Consider the following 23,340-nt stretch of genomic DNA (forward strand, 5'->3'; position numbering starts at 1 on the left):
CTCAGAGTAAAAAAATGATGTTTTGTTTGTGTTGCCTGAAAGTTCTAAAAGGGGACAGGCAGCATTGAAATCTACTATTTCTAAATGGATTTGGTTAGTAATTGCTCAAGCTTATGGTCTGAAGAGGAAAATTCCACCCTCTCAAATCAAAGCGTACTCCACTAGGGCTTCGTGGGCAATGCATCACCAAGCTTCCATGGCTCAAATCTGCAAGGCCGCAACTTGGTCTTCAGTCCATACATTGAAACAGAACAAAGGCCTAGTGCAACAAGCACAGCACATACCCCTCAGGATGTTTATTAGACGGACCAGTGAGTATTTAAAACATGTAAAGGTTTATTCAAAAAAGTTTATAAAATTTTTGTATAGATATACAGATACAATGTAAAATCAAAAAGTCAGTATCTTAGCATTTCTAACACAGCTCACACTGTTCACGCTCATGGCAATAGTCCTCATCAGAACACAGTATCAGCTCAAAGAAAGGACCAAAGACACGTATTTCATTGAGAATGACGCTGATATGTTTCAGACTATCCATCCTTTTTCACGGGCATTACAGTCATCTCATCTATACATGTTCTATAATGTAAATATATTCAAATTAGTACAATTTCATCAAAAAAATAAGGGTGTATAGCTCAGCAAAGTTGCCACAATATATAGCCACAAAATAGATACTCACATGCCATAGCCCTCCACTATGCTCAACAACAGGGGGCAAAAACTGTGATGCAGACCTAAATAAGTATAGCACACTGCGGGTCAGATGTAAATGTATATGACTGATGGGTAGGCGTTAGGTGACACAGCACAGACAATTGTGATTGGGGACACTGAACACTGCAAGATCTCCACTGACTGATTAAACATTCAGTGCAGTATAACACCGGCTAATGTGTCCAGCTAGGTGCATATCTAATAAAGAAAAAGTATGTAGAAAAAATAAGTTCAATGTAATTGAATGCATGGCTTGTTAGTCAATTACAATGTATAGTAATGCTCACCTGGAACAAAGCATATAGGGAGTATCCCATCAGCATGCACTACACAGCATATTTCACGCCGTGGGTGCAGGCCTCAAATAGCTATCATGCTATTAGGGAACAGCTGAGGAAAGGCTCCATCGGCAGCCTCCTCAGCTGAAGCCAATGAGACGGGCTGTTGCACCATTGGCTGCAACTAGTCCGTCTCGGAGATCCCTGACAAGATGGCGCGGGGCAGGGCCCCGTCCTGATGGGCGGAACCATGTCCCATGTCATGACGCCACCGGCGCGCGGGATGCCCATCTGTCTGTGTTCCAGCCTGGAACACAAATGGGAAGGAGTGCACTATGGTAGCTGCGCTCACTAGGGCTGAAAGCCACAGGACCCCAAGATAGAACTAGGGGCCCCATGGGGCTCCCACGCATCGGGAAGTGATAGTACCCCACATGTCTGGCTGAAAACAAAAATGATAATGAAGAAAAATTATACAAAATATGGAAAGGGAAAAAATAGAAGGATGAAAATTAAAAAATAAAATAAATGAAAAAAAATAAAAAAATAAAAAGGTGAAAATAAATATAAATAATAATACTAAAAATAAAAATATAATAAAAATAAATGTGAATAGAAACAAATAAAAAGAAAAAAAGAAAAAAATTGAGAAAATAGAACATAAATGAAAATAAATGAATAAAATGAGAAATATGTTTAATCGAAACAAATGGCATCAGCAGTGCGTAAAAAAGGAAAAATATATATATTAATTCAGGGACCACAGAGATGATGAAAAAATGTAGTTGACCCCCTAGTGGTGGCAAATGGAGAGCACGGGCTGGAGTGGAAGCATAGACATATCCAAAATGATAATAAACAAAAAACAAAAATGAACAAAATTAGTAACATTAACAAGTAATGATGGATACAGACACAGAGTATTATTATATTATAGTATTATATTATATTATTCTACAATACCATATAGACAAGCAAATATTGGCAATAAATAAGCATATCACAGTATCAAAGTAAGCATGCATTAACATCACAGATCAAGTTCACAGACCCCAGATTGGAAACCTTCTAGGAAAGGTTTAAAATTAAACGCCTTGTTGAGGCTGGGGGGTAAGGTAGCATTAAGGTGGAATATCCACCTCAATTCGCTCTGTAAGAGCGATTTATTAGTCGCCCCCCTGATGCTGGGGGGGAATATGATCTAAGGCTAGAAATCATACTTTAGGTGTGTGGTCAGGATGTACCAACCGACAATGACGTCCAATAGGCAAATCAGGATCTTTAATGTTGATGCTTACAGTGTGGCGATAGATACGCTGCCAAAATGGTAGCTTGGTTTTCCCTACGTAAAAACAACCGCACTCACACTGCAGGAGATAAACCACCCCCGCAGTGCATCAATTAAAGTAGTGACACGGATGAAAATTGTCCCCATTAGGCAGAACGACCCTTTTAGTGGTGTCCATAAATTTACAATATACGCAATTCCCACAACGGTAAGTGCCCAGGAATTTAATGTTTCTAGATGTATTGGCAGTGTATTCACTTTTAATTCATTTATCATGTAAGGAAGGATCTCTCCTAAATGTGAGGAGTGGTTGAATCGATACGAAAGGTGCCAGAGCATTGTCAGTACTGAGTATATGCTAATATTTAGACAGTACGTCTTTGAATTGTTGGTGTTGTTGACAGCAAGTCCTGATAATGTGTAGAGGGGAGAGGGGGGCATTTATCCTCATGTTTTTTTAGAAAACAAGAGATCACGCCTTGATCTGGCTTTGGCCTTTTTGTATCCATTTTGTAGGACACTGTTAGAGTAACCACAAGCCCAGAGTCTCTCTGAGCCAAGCGGTCTCTTGGTCAAAAAGAATATAAGTTGAGCAATGACGTCTAGCCCTAAGGTATTGGGCAAACGGAATTGATGTGAGTAAGGGTTTGGGATGGAAGCTTGATGCTGCCAAGATGGTGTTTCCTGCCATAGATTTCCTGTGTAATTGACTCTGTAGATGTCCATCATTGTCCTTAGTGATAGTTAAATCCAAAAAAGATATACTTGAAGAGCTAAATGTCATAGTAAATTCGAGGTTCAGTCCATTATTAAAGTTGAGATAATGGAGGAACTGATGCAGTAAATCTAGAGGGCCATTCCAGAGCAAGATTATATCGTCAAAGTAGCGACGCCATGTTGTGATACACCGAATAAATATAGTAACATCGGTATTCATTAGGAATAATCGTTACCACTCCCCAGGTACAGGTTGGCGTATGCCAGGGCACAGCAAGTGCCCATGGCAACGCCCTGTACCTGGAGGTAGTGGGATCCGTTAAATGAGAAAAAATGATGCCTAAGAATGAATTCCAAGGCCTCAACAATAAAAAAGTACAGTTGTTCAGAGTATATGTGTGAAGCTGATAAAGCATGACAAATAGCCGAGAGGCATAATTGGTGTGGGATAGAACTGTATAATGCCTCCACGTCAATGGCGACCAAAATGGTGTCGCCACCGATGTGGAGGCATTTCAAGATCCGCAATAAATGAGTAGTGTCTCGGATATAGGATAGTAAGGATACAACAAGAGGTTGCAACAATTTATCAATGTATTTACTGAGATTATCAGTAAGACTACCCCTGCCAGACACAATTGGTCTGCCAAGGGGTCTTTTAAGATTTTTGTGCACCTTAGGTAGTGCATAAAACATAGCTTCATGTGGAAATGCTGTCCTTATGAATTCCCAGGTAGATTTGTCTGTAATGTGTTGACTACGGGCTTAATCAACTAAGGAGTAAAATTGTTGTGTGAACCCATCTATTAGAGAACCTGTATATGTCTATACCACTCTTGGTTGGAAAGAATGTCCTGACACATAGTTTCATAGTCAGACCTGTTTTGGATGACTATGTTGCCACCTTTGTCCGCTGGCTTAATGACTATCAAGGAGTTTTCCTTCAAGGTCTGTACAGCAAGGTGTTCATTGTATGTAAGGTTCCTATTGCCTCGTGACATGGGTTTAAGATTACGTAATTCACGGGTCACTAATTTAAAAAAAAGAGCCGCATTAGGATTGGTACTAGGTGAGGGTATAGGCTCGACTTTTTCTTTATAGAAATATCAGAATTGAGTGAAGTTGAGGCATTAGTAGGGTCACCATCGACCTCGGCAAGGAGTTGTCCAGGTCTCTGGTATCTATAAGATCAATTGGATCATTCTCATCTAGATCAATAAGATCTTGAATTGCAGCTGCTTCAGTGGCCGTATGAAGAGATGAGTCTGTGAACTGTGTCTTATGCCGCGTACACACGATCAGACTATCCGGCGGATTTAGTCTGGTGGAAAAACTGCCGTAAAGTCCGCCGGACTGTCCGAACGAGCGGACCTGCCCACACACGTGACTTTTCTGGTGGACATAGTCCGCCAGATTATCCACCGTACTTTTGAAATGAACGGATTTGCTCACACACACGGAGGAAAGTCCGTTCATTTTGAGCGCGGCTCCAGGTAGCCGGGACCAGCGAAGGAAGTGTCGCTGGCCCCGTCACCTGCTATGGCGTTAAAGGGGGAAGCCCTACGCCAAAAAAACGGCATGGGCCCCCCCCCCCAGGTCCATATCAGACGCTTATCCGAGCACGCAACCTGGCTGGTCAGGAAAGGGGGTGGGGACCAGTGAGCGCCCCCCGAGCCGCACCTCAACATGGGGGGTGCTTTGAGGAAGGGGGGGCCGCGCGGCCCCCCCACCCCAAAGCACCTTGTCCCTATGTTGATGAGGACAAGGGCCTCTTCCCGACAACAATGGCTGTTGGTTGTCAGGGTCTACGGGCGGGGGGCTTATCGGAATCCGTGAGCCTCCTTTAATAAGGGGGCCCCCGGGTCCCCCTCTTGGATCTAGCAAGATTGTTCTGATGAGGACTATTGGCATGAGCGTGAACAGTGTAAGCTGTGTTAGAAATGCTAAGATACTGACTTTTTGATTTTTACATTGTATCTGTATATCTATACAAAAATTTTATAAACTTTTTTGAATAAACTTTACATATTTTAAATACTCACTGGTCCGTCTAATAAACATTCTGAGGGGTATGTGCTGTGCTTGTTACACTAGGCCTTTTGTTCTGTTTTCTTGTCACTAGTGGATGAGACAGACCAGTTTCTTACAAACTGTCACTCTACACATATCTTTCTTCAGTCCATACATTTACCAGATTCTATCAGGTGGATGTAAAAAGGCGTGAGGATATTGCCTTTGGGCGTAGTGTGCTGCAGGCAGCAGTATAAGTCCTCTAGTCTCATGGTGCCCTACTTTTGTTGTGTCTCCCTCTCCTCAGTTGGCATTGCTCTGGGACTTCCCACATAGTAACTACTATGGCTCTGTGTCCCATAATATACAATAAAGAAAATAGGATTTTTATAACCGCTTACCTGTAAAATCCTTTTCTCTGAGTACATCACGGAACACAGAGGTCCCTCCCCTCTTGTAATACACGTATACTGCTTTGCTACAAAACTGAGGTACTCCCAGTAGTGGGAGGGGTTATATAGGAAATTAACTTCCTTTCTTAGGGTGCATCAGTGTCCATCACCTGAAGGTGGCCTATAACCCACATAGTAACTACTAGGGCTTTGTGTTCCATGATGTACTCCAAAAAAAGCATTTTACAGGTAAGCTGTTATAAAAATCCTATTATTGCAGCTGTTATGGAACTCTGCACATGCTCAGTTTTCAGTGAGTTTCTATGCTGAGCGTTTCTTCCCTCTCACACCTGAGCAGCCAATGTGACAATAGAGTCACACATGTGTGTATACACAGTGGTAAAGTCCCTCCCTCTTCCTTCATGCCCACTATCAAGCTAAACACAATAGGGGGTAGGATATTACATGTAGATTAATGGTGGCGTCAGCTCCCTCCTATTCTAAGACACAGGCTGAAGGTGCCTGACACGCCCGGATGAGGGCGGGGATGAGTGGGGACGGGCAAAGACACGTAGTGCCCTTAATTTTTCTGCATGTGGCCATCTTCACTGAGGGCAAGTGAAGCCATGGCCACTCTATTCCACTCTGCATTCAAAGTAAATATCATGCATACACGCTATGTCCAAATATCGGCCATTCCTGCAAACTAAAGACATTACTTACAGCCCTTTGTTTATATGTTGCTATAGCAGCAGAAGTGGAAGTTCGCTAATACCGCTATAGTAATGTGTGCATGAAATACCGAAAAGCATTGTGCTTTGTGTGCAGGCATGGCCAAGATGTGGACCTAGCGTGCATACGCAAGATTTTACATACCATGCAGGATTAGAGAGGCCGTGGCTTCACTTGCCCACAGTGAAGATGGCCACATGGAGGAAAAGAGTGAGTAATAAATGGCCCAATGTTAAACTGGAAATAATGGAGATTAATAATAAACTTGCTAAATTACATAAAGTCTCTTTTAAAAGCCTAAAGGTGTATTTTTTTTATATTTAGTAGGTTTGCCTGGCGCTGGCATTCCTCTTTAACTTCTTAACCTGCACTAGCAAAAAGATAGCTGGGTACAGAGTTGTTACTTGTAATACTTTTTTGATTCTTAAAAGTTAAAATTTTCTGTGGACTCTGTGTTGATAAGAATGAATGATATTTTGTACATCATTGGCTATATCAAAGTTGCTGGATATTTATATGTAGTTGGATAGATATTCCTCCACCTCTGGGCTTCATTTGTCTCATATTATTTGTATTGTTACATTGTTAAATTGCTAAAGTTTGTTCATTTTTAATTCATATTATTTTTAGGCTATTTTATGCACCTCAGCACTCGCACTGATACTAGTTATCAAAGTATACTTGAAAGCAGACTATTCTATCCGGTCAGAAAATATCAGTGTCTGGAATTCTTCTACTATAACAGTGGTAGTAAAAATGACCTGCTCAACATCTACATCAAGGAGTATACACCAGCCTTCCCCAGGGGCATATACATGCTTGTAGACTCTATATATGGTAAGAAATCTATGGTATAACAAGGGACTGCACCAAAAACTGTTTCATGCAGAACACATGCACAGCCAAGCAATACAGTATCTCACAAAAGTGAGTACACCCCTCACATTTTTGTAAATATGTTATATCTTTTCATGTGACAACACTGAAGAAATGACACTTTGCTACAATGTAAAGTAGTGGGTGTACAGCTTGTATAACAGTGTAAATTTGCTGTCCCCTCAAAATAACTCACCGGGTCATTAATGTCTAAACTGCTGGCAGTAAAAGTGAGTACACCACTAAGTGAAAATGTCCAAATTGGGCCCAATTAGCCATTTTCCCTCCTTGGTGTCATGTGACTCGTTAGTTTTACAAGGTCTCAGGTGTGAATGGGGAGCAGGTGTGTTATTTTTGGTTTTATCGCTCTCACTCTCTCATACTGGTCACTGGAAATTCATCATGGCATCATGGCAAAGAACTCTCTGAGGATCTGAAAAGAATTGTTGCTCTACATAAAGATGGCCTAGGCTATAAGAAGATTGCCAAGATCCTGAAATGGAGTTGCAGCACAGTGACCAAGACCATACAGTGGTTTAACCAGGACAGGTTCCACTCAGAACAGGCCTCGCCATGGTCGACCAAAGAAGTTGAGTGCACGTGCTCAGCATCATATCCAGATTTTGTCTTTGAAAAATAGACGTATGAGTGCTGCCAACATTGCTGCAGAGGTTGAAGGGGTGGGGGGGTCAGCCTGTCAGTACTCAGACCATACGCCGCATGCTGCATCAAATTGGTCTGCATGGCTGTCATCCCAGAAGGAAGATAATGTACAAGAAAGCCTGCAAACAGTTTGCTGAAGACAAGCAGACTAAGGACATGGATTACTGGAACCATGTCCTGTGGTCTGATGAGACCAAGATAAACTTATATGGTTCAGATGGTGTCAAGTGTGTGTGGTGGCAACCAGGTGAAGAGTACAAAGACAAGTGTGTCTTGCCTACAGGCAAGCATGGCAGTGGGAGTGTCATGGCCTGGGGCTGCAAGAGTGCTGCCGACACTGGGGAGCTACAGTTCATTGAGGGAACCATGAATGCCAACATGTACTGTGACATACTGAAGCAGAGTATGATCCCCTCCCTTCAGAGACTGGGCTGCAGGGCAGGATTCCAACATGATAACAACCCCAAACACACCTCCAAGACAACCACCGCCTTGCTAATGAAGCTGAGGATGAAGGGTAATGGCTTGCCCGAGCAGGTTTCCAGACCTAAACCCTATTGAGCATCTGTGGGGCATCCTTAAATGGAAGGTGGAGGAGTGCAAGGTCTCTAACATCCGCTCTGTGAATTTGTCATGGAGGAGTGGAAGAGGACTCCAGTGGCAACCTGTGAAGCTCTGGTGAACTCCATGTCCAAGAGGATTAGGGCAGTGCTGGAAAATAATGGTGGCCACAAAAAATATTGACACTTTTGGGCCCAATTTGGACTTTTTCATTTAGGAGTGTACTCACTTTTGTTGCCAGCGGTTTAGACATTAATGGCTGTGTGTTGAGTTATTTTGAGGGGACAGCAAATTTACACTGTTATGTGAGCTGTACACTCACTACTTTACATTGTAGCAAAGTGTCATTTCTTCAGTGCTATCACATGAAAAGATAAATTAAAATATTTACAAAAATGTGAGGAGTACTCACTTTTATGAAAACCTAATAAAGTTAGTTGTAAAAATATGTACTATTGGACCATACAGTTATAACCCATTTTCAAGCCTGTCCTCTGAAGTTATAATTCATAACAAATATTAATTTGGGGCTTGGGATGATCTCATGAAATCAGACTTCCAGTCTTGTCTAAATGTACAAAAACAAAAGCAATCATGCAGTCATAGAAAAAAATATTTAACATGGATTTCTAAACCTAATTACAAAACAAAAAAAATACAAATTCTGGTACTGGCTTGATTTCATAACAACATTTGCATACTTATCACTGAACGATCAGTCATGCAGGTAATGTACGACCGTTGTGTTGCATTTTTATGTATGACTGTCCATAGATATCTTTTCTCATAAACACAGATGCTCATGCTTATATCATGGAGTTGAGAGCACATGCAATAACTATAGAAAAAGCTTTTCTAATGTGTCAGATAGTTTGTAGCCAGTGACTTCCACAGGTGCCCATAGACATGACATTGCTGTCCCAATTGGGTGCCAGTCATCTCATCATAATCCTGGAAACAAATTCCATGTAAATAAACAAGAAAATTAAAAGTCTGATAATATTATTAACTTAATAGGAAACTAATGACAGGATTTACAAAATGAATTCCAAGCATCAAAGAGTAAATAGATAAGTATGTAGTGGTTTGTAATCTTTGTAATATATAAGAAGTCCAGTATGGTGGCCTGAATTTATGGGAGGAGTCCGGGGGGTATTTAACCACTTAAGGACCGCCGCATGTAAATCTACGTTGGCACAATGGCACCGACAGGCACAAGCAGGTACGTGCTTGCCTTCCAGCGGGTGGGGGGTCCGATCAGACCCCCTCCCGCTGGCTGCGGCAGTCCGTTTCGCTTCAGGAGCGATCCGGGATGAGGGGATGGCAGTTGGTTTCTGGCCATCCCCTCTCGATCGCTCCTGGCGAATGAGAAGCTTCCCCTGCCTGTGTAGTGTAAACACAGGCAGGGAGGAAGTGATGTCACTCTCCTCGGGACGGTCTTTTTGACCGGACTGGGAGGAGAACACATAGTAAGTGTGCCAATCACTACACTGACATGTAGGTACACATAGGCACACAAATCACCCCCCGATTTTTTCTGATCGATGCATTAGTATTTTTTTAGGTTCACCTCCAGGTTTTTATAGCATTAGGTACCCCTATATACTACCCAATAAAGGTTTTAATCCCCCTGATTGCCCCTAGAGTTAACTCTTTCACCAGTGATCACCGTATAAGTGTCACTGGTGATGCTGGATAGCCAGTTAGTTATTTAGTTATTTAGGTTCCCCGTCAGGTTTTTTTATAGTGTCCGTGACCCCCATATACTACCTAATAAAGGTTTTAACCCTCTGATTGCCCCCAGGTAACCCTTTCACCCCCTTTTGCCAGTATCACTAAGCGATCGTTTTTCTTATCGCTGCATTAGTGTCACTGGTGCCGCTAGGTAGCTAGTTATTTTTTATGTTCACGACAGGTTTTTATAGCGTTAGGTACCCCCCATATACTACCTAATAAAGATTTTAACCCCCTGATTGCCCCTAGAGTTAACCCTTTCACCAGCGATCACCGTATAAGTGTTACGGGTGACTCTGGTTAGTTAGTTTGCGTTTTATAGCATCAGGGCACCCACCATTTATTACCCAATAAAAGTTTAACCCCCTGATCACCCGGCAGGTGATATCAATTAGGTTTTAGGGTCAGGGTCTGCGTCACCCCAGGCAGCGCTAGGTTGGTGCCAGTACCGCTAACACCCATGCGCAAAGCATACACCTCCCGTAGTGGTATAGTATCTGAACAGATCAATATCTGATCTGATCAGATCTATACTAGCGTCCCCAGCAGTTTAGGGTTCCAAAAAAACGCATTGTTAGCGGGATCAGCCCAGATACCTGCTAGCACCTGCGTTTTGCCCCTCCGCCCAGCCCACCCAAGTGCAGTATCGATCGATCACTGTCACTTACAAAACACTAAACACATAACTGCAGCGTTCCCAGAGTCAGGCCTGATACCTGCGATCGCTAACAGTTTTTTTTGGTAGCGCTTTATATTTAAATCCTGAAGGCGGTGCTTGGTTTTCGGGGTTCTGTACGCGGCTAGGCTCCCAAAAAGTCCCCCACATGTGGTATCCCTGTGCTCAGGAGAAGCAGCAGAATTTATTTTGGGGTGTAATTTCACTAATGTCTATAGCATGTGTGAGCAATATATCATTTAGTGACAACTTTGTGCAAAAAAAATAAAGTTTGTAATATTCCTGCAACTTGTGGCAAAATATAAAATATTTCATGGACTCAACATGCCTCTCAGTAAATAGCTTGGGGTGTCTGCTTTCCAAAATGGGGTCATTTGGGGGGGGGGGGGGGGGGGTTTGTGCTATTTTGGCATTTTATGGCCTTCAAATCTGTGATAGGTAGTGAGGAGTGAAATCAAAAATTTGCACCCTTAAGCCCCATACACACTATCAGATTATCTGATTTTTCCTTCAGATTTACCAAAACCATGTAGTAGAAGGGCCTGCCTGATTGCATACACATTGAAACTCCTAAGGTTTGTCCTCATATTATATGGTTTTGGTAAATCTGAAGGAAAAACTCAGCAGATAATCTGATAGTGTGTATGGGGCTTTAGAAATCCTGAAGACAGTGATTGCTTTTTGGGGTGCCGTACGTGGCTAGGCTCCCAAAAAGTCCCACATATGTGGTATCCCCGTACTCAGGAGAAGCAGCAGAATATATTTTGGGGTGCAATTCCACATATAACTATGGCATGTGTGAGCAATATATCAATTGTGTCATTATTCAATCACTTGGGACAAAAAAATAAAAATATTCAATTGGCTCAACATGCCCCTCAGCAGTTTCCTTGGGTTGTCTACTTTGCAAAATGGGGTCATTTGGGGGGGGGGAGGGGGGGTTTGTGCTATTTTGGTATTTTATGGCCTTCGAAACTGTGATAGGTAGTGGGGAGTGAAATAAAAAATTTGCACCCTTAGAAATCCTGAAGGCAGTGATTGGTTTTCGGGGTGCTGTACGGGGCTAGACTACCAAAAAGTCCCACATATCGTAAAAAATAAAAATCGCAGAGGCAATCAAATACCATCAAAAGAAAGCTCTATTTGTGGGAAGAAAAGGATGCAAAGTTTGGGTACAACATTGCATGACCGCGCAATTACCAGTTAAAGCAGTGCAGTGCGAAATTGTAAAAAGACCTCTGGTCCTTAGGCTGACAATTGGTCCGGGGCTTAAGTGGTTAAGCAGCCCAGTCATCTGTGGTCTCTGTCGATTCCTGTGAAGGATTCGTTACATCACTAGGCCGACTCTTCAAACTAATTTGCCGTTCATGAGTTGCGTGTCTAACCTTCCACAGGCTTTCGGTTCGTATTTCATTTCACGCATCGTTGTTTGCCAGGTACCCCGTATCACCGAAACCCCGCTATGGAACTCACAAGTAATTTGTCAAATCTCTGTATGCAGCCTTATTCAGCTTCATATATATTAAAGTGGTAGTTATGGCGCTCTCCTATGACAGTGCAAAAAATCACATACTATTTATAAGTTGAAAAATAATCCTGCCATTTCAAGGTGCTGATATTACATATGTTCTAATGTATTAGGTCTCAGTGCAAAAAGTTAATTAATTAATTAAAAAGAACTAAATAAAAAGAACATTTGAGACTTAATAAAACTGACAGCTGTGCAAAAAAGTGCAAAAAGTGCTTACGTGCTATAGTGCAAAATACGTGCATCTAAAGCCTATCCAGCTTATATCATCTTCATAGCAACAAACATTTCAACAATAAAATCCATTCACAAATTATTTAAAGTGAAAAACCAAAGTGCAAAAAACAAAAAATTCCAGAAAAATTCTTATCAAAAAGAGAGTTTTTTTATATAAAGTCCTTTTTCCCAAAAATTCAATAAAGGTGACTTGTGCTCAGTGCCTGGTGTATTCTGAAAATCAACCGGTGAGTTATCCGTGCGTAAAGCAAATTGCCGCACTCACCAGCTCCCCTGCCCCTGCAGGGGTTAAATCGCATCCACAGTGTAAGCCCTTGTGCCGCTGTATAAAGCTGGTCCGGTTGGTATTCAGTTCCTCATTTCCTCGTGTTTATATATGTAAAAAATATAGAACATCCATAGTACAGTACTGTTGTAAAATTAGCGCCTTTATTATCAAAAGTGGCTACTCACAGTTTCACAGATTAAAAACGTTCGTAAACAACACAATACACCGCCGCCGCCTTGCAGGAGAGAGTGTGTACGTTAGGCCACGCCCTACGTGTTTCGTCATTGGACGTCGTCTGGAGCGGCCATCTTGGTGCACCTCTCTCTTGATATAGGGTGTAATGCCTGTACTGCGCATGCGCGAGCGTAAAAACGCCATATTGGTATCTGGAATTTGACCTCACAACGGAGTCTTTCATGTTACAGCATGCCAGCTGTAACATAGAGCAAAGGAATTATACGATCTGAAAAGAAAAGTGAGCCAAATGGAAAGAAACAGATTAATAGAAGGGGTACCCAACAAACGACAGCAAAAGAACAACAAAATAATGGAAGTTGCGTTCCTGACAGGGTACAATCGATAATATAAGGCCCTAGAACACATTTTTAGAAAACACTGGCCCATCTTACAATCAGATGAATCCTTGAAAACGGTGTTACCAAAAAAAACTGTCTTTATATACAAGAGAGCACCAACTCTCAGAAACAGATTAGCAAAAAATGTGATTGATCCACCTAAACAAATAAAGATCTTTGAAAACCTGAAAGGGTTTTTTAAGTGTGGAAAATGTCTTCCCTGCAGAACCAGTACCAAAACCAGTAAGAAGAAATCTCAGTTCACATCCTTCACCAACGGAAAAGAATTTAAGATCAATGAACTCATCACATGCAACAGTACCTTCGTCACTTATGTAATTGAATGCCCCTGCCGGAAACAATATGTGGGGAGGACCACACGGCAGCTGCATATAAGGATTAGGGAGCATATCAAAAACATTAAAAAAGGATACAACAACCATAGTGTGTCCAGGCAATTTAGGGATTACCACGGATGAGACCCCAGACACATGACCTTTTACGGAATAGACAAAATAAAGGGACATTGGAGAGGAGAGGACAGAAAAGTGAAAGTTTTGCAAAATGAAACGAAGTGGATTTTTTGTTTAGATACACTTCAACCGGCAGGTTTGAACATAGATTTAGATTTAAATTGTTTTCTGACTAATTATTAAACATATCACTTCCTCTCTTTCCTCTGTTCCCATTCCCAATCGAGTTATGCCTTTAGAAAGCACTTGTGCAATCACTATCCTGCTACAGGCCCAAACGTCCAAAACTTTGCTTCTTGGGCAGCCATATCCAAAATACTGCATAAAAAATGTAATGCATCCAATTATAATGAATATAACACATTTGTATTCACACGGTTTATTATAATAGGGTGTCAGTACCTATGTAAAATGGGAGGTCTCCCAATTAGACAATGAAATACCAGTAATCACACATATACCCCCTCCAGTATTTTAGAGAATCAGATTAAAGATAGTCCTCATTCAGTACAGTTGTCCAACCTTTATTCTCATATCCCCTAACCTCTATGTTTATATCTAAAACATTGCCCATGTATGCCTAAATACACATCAGATTAAAAGTAGTGCATTCGATTGGGTCGAATGTAACACATTCATACCCACATTGCCTGCTATATCAAAAGGACAGGTTTTATGGTTTTTGAAAAACCACTATATTAATAGGAATTGTGAAAATTCTCCCTTCAGAATGCAAATAAACCCAAATAAACCTGCTATATGCAGTTTTTATTTATTTTTTGTATTTTATACATCGTTGTTTTTTATAAAAACTTTTTTTTTATATAAAAACTTTTATGCTCATTTGCATTTTATTCTTAAAATGTTTTAACTCCCCCAATCTATGGTTTTATATTTTTTCCTTTTTTGGACCCCATATTCACCAATTTCTTTACCTTACATGCATCTCTGCTGAAGCTCTTAGCTATGTTTAGTAGGGAAATCAATGTGTTATTTCTCATGGCTAATTAACCTATAGAACTTTTGAGGAGAATAACATATATTATGCATAATACTTTGTATTGTTTTATCCACCGCTGCGCGCGTATATATTTATAAAATAAGCCGCTGTGTATACTGTCTAAGAGTTGAACAAGAGGGCGGGTGTAATGCAGTACGTGCTGGCATGCTGTAACATGAAAGACTCCATTGTGAGGTCAAATTCCAGATACCAATATGGCGTTTTTACGCTCGCGCATGCGCAGTATAGGCATTACACCCTATATCAAGAGAGAGGTGCACCAAGATGGCTGCTCCAGACGACGTCCAATGACGAAACGCGTAGGGAGTGGCCTAACGTACACACTCTCTCCTGCAAGGCGGCTGCGGTGTATTGTGTTGTTTACGAAAGTTTTTAATCTGTGAAACTGTGAGTAGCCACTTTTGAAGACAATAAAGGCGCTAATTTTAAAACAGTACTGTACTATGGATGTTCTATATTTTTTACATATATAAACACGAGGAAATGAGGAACTGAATACCAACCAGACCAGCTTTATACAGCGGCACAGGGGCTTACACTGTGGATGCGATTTAACCCCTGCAGGGGCAGGGGAGCTGGTGAGTGTGGCAATTTGCTTTACGCACGCATAACGCACCGGTTGATTTTCAGAATACACCAGGCACTGAGCACAAGTCACCTTTATTGCATTTTTGGAAAAAAGGACTTTATATAAAAAAACTCTCTTTTTGATAAGTATTTTTCTGGAATTTTTTGGTTTTTGCACTTTGGTTTTTCACTTTAAATAATTTGTGAATGGATTTTATTGTTGAAATGTTTGTTGCTATGGCTTTAGATGCACGTATTTTGCACTATAGCACGTAAGCACTTTTTGCACTTTTTTGCACAGCTGTCAGTTTTATGAAGTCTCAAATGTTCTTTTTATTTAGTTATTGGTAATTAATTAATTAACTTTTTGCACTGAGACCTAATACATTAGAACATATGTAATATCAGCACATTGAAATGGCAGGAATATTTTTCAACTTATAAATAGTATACGATTTTTTGCACTGTCATAGGAGAGCGCCATAACTACCACCTTGATATATACAGTTCTCCCCAACCTATTAGGTTGGGATTTCTTGGTAGTGGCAGCCTCCCTCCCTTATAAGCGATTTAACTAATTTTAAGCGATTTTTAGCGACTTAACTAATTTTTTGCCACTTTTTCCTTAAAATTTCCTGTCTACATAGCGCAAACCCTATCCCTCTTTTACATTATTCAGCTTCATGCAAAACCACAAACTCATGGGTCAGTTTGTGAGCACAAACACCAAGCTGTTTTTTCTTCAGTTTCATTCATACATTCTCGTACTTTGCTGTTACACGCCACAGACGGCCCATTTCCCTCCCCCAAAAAAACACTGTCTATCACTTTGGTTATTCTAGTTCACATGCTACCCTACACTGTGCTCCAAATCCATTCGCATGAGCGACTCAGCGATTCATCCCAGTTAGTTTATCATGTTATCTCATGCTGGTTTGCTGGCAATCGCAGCACACCAATTTGTGTCTCTAACATGGCATCCATTCTTATTTTGCATACCTTTCACCTCAGTTCTAATCAAGTCGCATCAGTGATGCACCAATTAATGTCAGCTCGGTTTAGTCATCTCATTACATTCCATGCTCCACAGTCCGGTTCGTTGTCAGTCGCAATTGCGGCACACCAATTCATGCCTCTGTCATGGAAAAGTGACAAAGGAACTAAGGCACAGGGGCGTGCCCGCTACAGCCAGGAAAGCTGAGCTCTTCAGGCTCCTCTTCCCACTGCCAGCAACAGATGGGCTCAGCACCCAGCAGGCGTCTCTTCAGTCCATATCTCCGGCCATTTCTCAGCTTCACACCATGGTGTCATCATTCTCCACCGCAGTCACTGACATCCAAGCCAGAGTGACATTCTTGAAAGGAAGCCCGGCTGCAGCCATCCCTGACTCAGTCGCTTTGTTTACCTTAATATATAGCGGTTATACTATTATAAGCTACTTGTCAGGCATACTTGCTATCCATGTTATCGCATGCTTCATGTAAAGTCCCAATTTTCTCTTTTTTTGAGCTAGTCATTCAGTGGTCTTATTTCATGGTCATTTGTTTATTTTTAGTTTCTTTCATTCTGTCTGTATACAGTTGTTAAATTTTGGTCACCTCAGCGATTCAACGATTCACTTTTAATTCAGATCACTGTATGATTCCTCACATCAGCAGCCATCAATGAACAGGCCATGGACTGTTACAGACCAAACTTGACCGAGGTTTCACGATTGGCTGCTTGGCACAGCCCCCTTTCACCATCTGGAGAGTTAGCCCTATTGGGCTTGTTAAGGGCAAGTTTTTGAATAAACTTTGTTTGGTGTACAACCTGTCTGCTCCTCATTCTTCCCACATCCCAAGTTTGAATTCCTTAATTCCTTCAGAGCAATTCTCCCTAAAATATACTTTAGTCAATATGGCGAATCAGGCCATTATCAAAACAGGCACATGCACTTGGCTCTCTGAAGCCGACATATCAGATGCATTTAAGCTTCTACCCATCCAACAGTCTCTCTGGTGCTGGCACAGCATTAAATGGAAAAAATCATAATACTTTGCCACTAAATTGACCATCAGCTCTAAAAGCAGCCCATGGCTCTTTGACACATTCACACAGTCACTCACTTGGATCCTGTTGCACCAAGCTCAGTGCCAGATGGTCATTCATTATCTGGATGACTTCCTGATAATCGAACAGCCTGGCGTGCTGTTCGATTAGATAGGTTAAGAGTGGTGTTTGGGAATCTCAATGTGCCCATAGCAGAACACAAAGTGGAAGGCCCAGCACACTCCATCACCTTCCTTGGGGATAACCTTGACACTCTCTCCATGCACGCCAGCCTGCCCCCTGACAAACTGACCCGTATCAGGTCAGTTCTTCATGACTTTACCCATGCACAAGTGTACTAAGAAACAGCTTCAATCCCTCTTAGGAATGCTCAACTTCACAATGAGAATTATTCTCCAGGGACAATCTTTTATTTCACGCCTCTTGGTCTTCCTCTCTCAGACACAGGACCCCGATCAAATCCTTAGTCTAGACACAGCAGCAGTAGCGGTCTTGTCTATGTGGGATGAGTTCCTTACTAGTTGGAATGGCATATCCATATTTATACCATCAGTATCACCTCTATCACTTCAGTTAGTAAGGGATGCCGCAGCCTCCACACGCTTCGCTGCAATTTTTGCCCATCATTGGTTTGCAGGGCCATGGCCTCCAGAGATACGCCTAATCCCCGGTTTCATCCAGTCTTCCTCATTTTTCGAACTATACCCAATCGTGGCAGCCGCCCCGGTCTGGGGCTATACCTGTACTGGCCAAACGGTGGCCTTTGCCACTGACAACCAGGCCACAGCTGATAACATTAACAAGGGCAGGTCCAAGTCACTCCCCATTATGTCCTTCCTAAGCAGGCTCATACAATTATCCCTGTGGCATCCGTTCAATGTGCGCTGCACATACATTCCGGGCAAGTGCAATGTCGTAGCAGATGCACTGTCCCATTTTAACTTAATTTCATTTTTTCAGCAGAAACCCAAACCCAACGTCATCTCTTATCTGGTCTCAGCTGACATTGGATTAAAGCAGCACCTTCACAGTGTGACTCAGCTCATCAATCAATCAACACACTCAAGGCCTACTGCCCAGTTTGGAACGCCTTCTGCAAGTTTGTGGCATCCTGCCCCGGGGCAATGTCACCAGAAATTATGCACGTACTAGCTTTCATTTCATATTGCCACACACAATTGGCTCTATCACACAACACCATCAGATTGTACTTAGCCGGCATCCAACACTTCCTGGCCTTACAGGATCCCACAAAAACATCCTTATTCGCAGCGCATGTGTTCGCAACCTTGTTTGAGCCATCCTGCATGGCATTCAGAAGCAGCAGCCCATAGCCAACTCCAAACCCTTGCCCATCACCTGTACCATCTTCAGACACATGTTGACTATCCTCTCTCGTCCTCCGTTTGACTTTCTTCCCAGCTTGGTCATTCAAGCGGCCATCTACCTTGCCTACTACATGTTTTTGTGGCCTAACGAGTTTACCTGTAATAGCCCTGCCAGCCAGGTACTGTGTAGATGTCACCTGGCTTGCTTCCCAGATCACTTCATTCTCCACTTCGCAGTATCCAAATCTCGCCCTGGGGTCGACATGCATCTATTCAAGACAAACAACATCTGGTGCCCAGTAGTGATACTTGACTGCCTACTGTCGCTCCTACCCAGCCAGTCGAACTCTAGTCCCCTACTACCTTTCCCGACCAACCCCTTGAGTGACTGCCAGTTCATCAAGCATGTCAGGATACTCCTGCGCAACCTAGGCCTTCTGAATTGGAGCAGCCTTGGCCGCATCCCAGCATGGGGTTCCAGACCATATCATGAAGAGATTAAGCAGGTGGAAATCTGCCTGCTCTGCCCGGTACATCCTGAATCCTCAGGTAGAAATGTCACAAGCATTTAGCAAACTTGCTCAGTAAATAACACTAAACCAATAAAGAGCTTTCAACCCTACCTGAATGTTTTTTCCCCTGTTTTAGTATAACGACCAGCAGACCAGGACACACTTCAGGTCCATTTCATATTGTAAGTCTTCTGGTGTGTGTTGTGGTAAACATCCATCCCGGTTGAAGGGCTTCAAACATAAATAATAGCTGGAAAAAAACCTTTTTGGATACAGCTTCAATCCAAATATTTAGGGCAAGAATTTCCACTAATCCAAATTGCAAGATTTTCATTTGAATTTTTTTCATTTTCATTTGCCTATTATTAAACATGGTTGGTCTTATCCTGTTTTCTGCTTACAGTCCTGCTAGAATTATACATGTTTCCACAATTTGTTTCCAGAGAGTGGGAAAACTATCATGGATTTTTTATTTAAAGAGGCACTTTAAAGTGGGAATAAACTACCATGTATGATATTTACCTATAAGTAAATGTATAATAAGGCTTACCTATAGGTACAGTAAATATCACCTAAATGTGCACCCTTTAGGAGATATTTTCTTTAGATTCAGCCGGTGACATCACCAGTGCATTTGCGCACTGAAGGAACAGCATTTCCGTGCCATTCCTTTAGAGCCCTGCCTTAAACAGCAAACTTTTCCGGCTCGGCTATTCATATCCCCAAAGCCCGTGAACTCGCAAAGAATACCGGGTGAAGCTGGAAGCGCCAATGACAGTGAGCCGCTGGAGAGCTTCGTTTTCAGGTAAGCCTGTCATTATGTGCTAGTATACGATGCCGATGACTTAAAAACTGCCCTGTGCCTATTTTGTTTATTTTTTTATGTGGTTTACTACTGCTTTAACTAGACTATTCATTGAAAAAAAAATTCTTTCATTAAATTATACAGTATGTGCAATAAATGTAAAGGAATTGTATGTCATTTACCTGTAAAAGCCTCCCTTGTGTAGACATCTCTGAGAATGCTGCTGAGCACTGCCATCTTGGATGTCAACAGCCCTAGCAGACTGAGAGTGGTCTCTCAAGTTAAAGGGGTTGTAAACCCTTGTGTTTTTTTGCCTTAATGCATCCTATGCATTAAGGTGAAAAAACTTCTGACACTGACCAGCCCCCTAGCCCCCCTGTTTTACTCACCTGAGCCTGTTCCCTCTGCGGAGACATGCTCTTCCTCTCTGCCCATTGTCTCGATTCTTGATTGGATAGATCGATAGCAGGGCAGCCATTGGCTTCTGCTGCTGTCAATCAAATACAATGATGCAGGTGCCGGGGGCGGGGCCGAGTCCTGCATTCTGTGTGAAAGTGCACAGATGCAGGACTTTGGAGCGTGCCCACACAGGTGTTCACCTTAAGAGAACCTTCTCCAACGTGGACTCTCAATGCGGTGTGGAGCTACCAGCGCCACCAGGGGACCCCAGAAGTAGAGGATCAGGGCCAAAACAAACTGCACAGTGGAGGCAAGTATGACACTTTGTTATTTTTTTTTAAAAAAAGGGGGTTTACAACCCCTTTAAGCTCTATAATGCTCTTTGCTCCCCTTGCCCCAAACAGCTACATTAAAGGCTATTTAGGGGAGGAAAGGAGCACTGTTGCTGGGCCAGCACAGAGAGTAATTAGGGTTTCCCAGAAGAGATGAGGCATATGGGGTGTCTTTAATATTGATTTGACCCTGAGCAAATATTTTCTTGGGCCCCCTCCTTCCAAGCAATTTTGTTTTCCACATGCTCTGAGACATGCTATAAATAGCAACTAGACTCAAAATCAGTTTACTGAATCAGATCAGGCAGCGATTGTGATTGGTTGCCAGAGTTTACAGTGTATCATTACCTCTCACTGACTGGCTGCTACAGGTTACAGCACACATTATGGCTCACTTATTATTTGCTAGAGTTTACAGCACATGACTGCTTGTTTGATAGCGATTACTGTACATCACTACTGCACACTGATTGTTTGCTAGAGATTACTGGACATCCTTACCACTCACTAATTGGTTGCTAAAGGTTACTGCACATTATTACTGATCACTGATTGGTTGCTAGAGGTTACTGCATATCCTTACCGCTCAATGATTGGTTGCAAGAGGTTAGTGCACATCATTAATGATCACTGATTGGCTGCTAAAGGTTAAAGCACATAATCTACTCACTGCTTGCACACCATGGATTGGGGAGTTGAGGGGACCTTGAGTAGACGACACCATTATGCAGCAACATAATTATGCAATGTGTCAGTAGAGAAATAAATATACTAGTTTCTGTCATTGCAAGGTGTGCTACTTCCAGTCAAAGGGTGAGGCCTGCAGATTATGCTACAGGAGTGCTAAATTACTTCCTGGAGGAGAGAGATGATAAAATAAAAAGAAAAGGAAAATAATGTGCATTGCAAATATGCCAGACTGAGACAGAAACTGCGCATGCATAGTTAAGACCTTTTTTATTTATATTGGTGAAAAGCTGTTTTGAATTGGCACATGATATTGGCATCTTGCACGAGTGCCATTCAATTCCATTTTTAAAATTAAAGGGTTTTTACAGGCTAAGATATGAAGCTCTCGGTATTAGGGAATAGTGGCCATATATAGGGAAGGGAAAGTGAATGGGAAAAGTAGAATTAGAGGGGGGAAAGAGGTGTATATATCGGGTCCTGTAGCCCTCCCCATCACTATAGAGGTGAAGTTGGTGTGGGAGGTGGACTACATATGCCGTCTTAAGAAAGTTACCTCTTTTGAATTTCCCCCATTAGAAAGTTATAGCACAGATCTCAATTTAAACTAAACTAAATGGGGCCAGCATATCTTGATAGGATATTGAACATCCATGAAAGCTGAGTATCCATAAACTTTGATGATAGAGAGAGATCTATTTTTCAAATTTGGGTAACTTTGGCAAGATGGTGACCTAAATCCACTGAAGTGAGTTGTTGCACAAGCTTTTGAACTTCCAGAATAGGAGAATTTTCAGGCGACTCCAAAAGATATTTAAAAGAGAGCTTGGATGAGAATAGCATCTCCAGCCAAGATTAGACAACTGTGGATCTATCCTGTGCTTAAACACTTGTGCGCTTACATGTATCACATTCTCACATTGTACTTGTTTTAGAATATTGATAATGAACATTGTTTATTGCAATTTGCAGGTAATCCTGCTGATTACTGGCGGATCCACCATACTTCATTAGCTGCTACAAATACGTTCAGATTCGTATTTAAAGGAATGAAAGGAAGTGGAAATTCCAGTGGTGGTTTCTCTATTGATGACATCAACTTATCTGAAACAGAATGCCCACAAAATACTTGGCATATCAGAAACTTCCCACAACAACTAAATAATGCATTTATTTACAGTCCACCCTTCTACTCTAAAGATGGCTATGCCTTTCAGATTGGATTATTTGGCTACGCTTCTCAAGACTCTCCTTTCAACCTTGTGGCATCTCTTTTTCTGATATCAGGAGCCAATGATAAAACTCTTCAATGGCCCTGTCTTTGGAGACGAGTGACAGTAGAGTTCCTAGACCAGAACGCAGATGCTAAGCAGCGAGTGACAAACATGAAGAGCATTACAACTGATCGAACCATATGTAAGTTTATGACTCAGAAAGAAGTAGGGCAGGGTAAAAACCAAGCAAAATAGGTTTTGCTCCAGAGTATGTCTCTATAGTTTTCAGACTAAGGAATATGTTTTTGTTTCAGTTTTCCATATCTTGCTGGTTCCTCTGAATATGGCTACAGCTGCCCTAACTTAAATGTAGCTAAACCACAAAACAAAGATTTCATATATTGCAGCTTACCTGTCCTTAGTTGTGGTGATTGCATTTACTGTTTTCTGGCTTTTCCCATTACTTTCACCTGGTAATCCTGTGAATAACACTCTTTCAGGTCCTGGGTACTACGCCCACCCCACTCTACTGTATGTACATAGGGAGCCATTATTTTTTCCCAAGGTGGATTATAACTTTGTGTTCCTTCATGCATTTTCATTACAGGGTTTTGATTTTAGTTTAGTTCTCAGGAAGTGACAAGGACACTGCATTTCTGGCAAGATCAATGGGTATTTTCTGTTCTTTTTTTTTT

The 23,340-nt window shown here is 41.8% G+C and overlaps 1 protein-coding gene across 1 annotated transcript in view; it reads left to right on the top strand.

The window, feature by feature from the left end:
* The window catches only part of LOC143997159 (meprin A subunit beta-like), a 128,090-nt gene that overhangs the window by 64,596 nt on the left and 40,154 nt on the right, over window positions 1–23,340 (top strand). Inside the window, exons 10-11 of the mRNA XM_077492618.1 lie at window positions 6,768–6,974; window positions 22,404–22,847. Coding sequence (XP_077348744.1) covers window positions 6,768–6,974; window positions 22,404–22,847 — 651 coding nt within the window. The remainder of the gene's footprint in view (window positions 1–6,767; window positions 6,975–22,403; window positions 22,848–23,340) is intronic.

This window comes from Lithobates pipiens, unplaced genomic scaffold, assembly GCF_037356315.1.
Source record: "Lithobates pipiens isolate NorthernLeopardFrog02 unplaced genomic scaffold, aLitPip1_a1.2 Scaffold_19, whole genome shotgun sequence".
Classification (NCBI taxonomy): domain Eukaryota; kingdom Metazoa; phylum Chordata; class Amphibia; order Anura; family Ranidae; genus Lithobates; species Lithobates pipiens.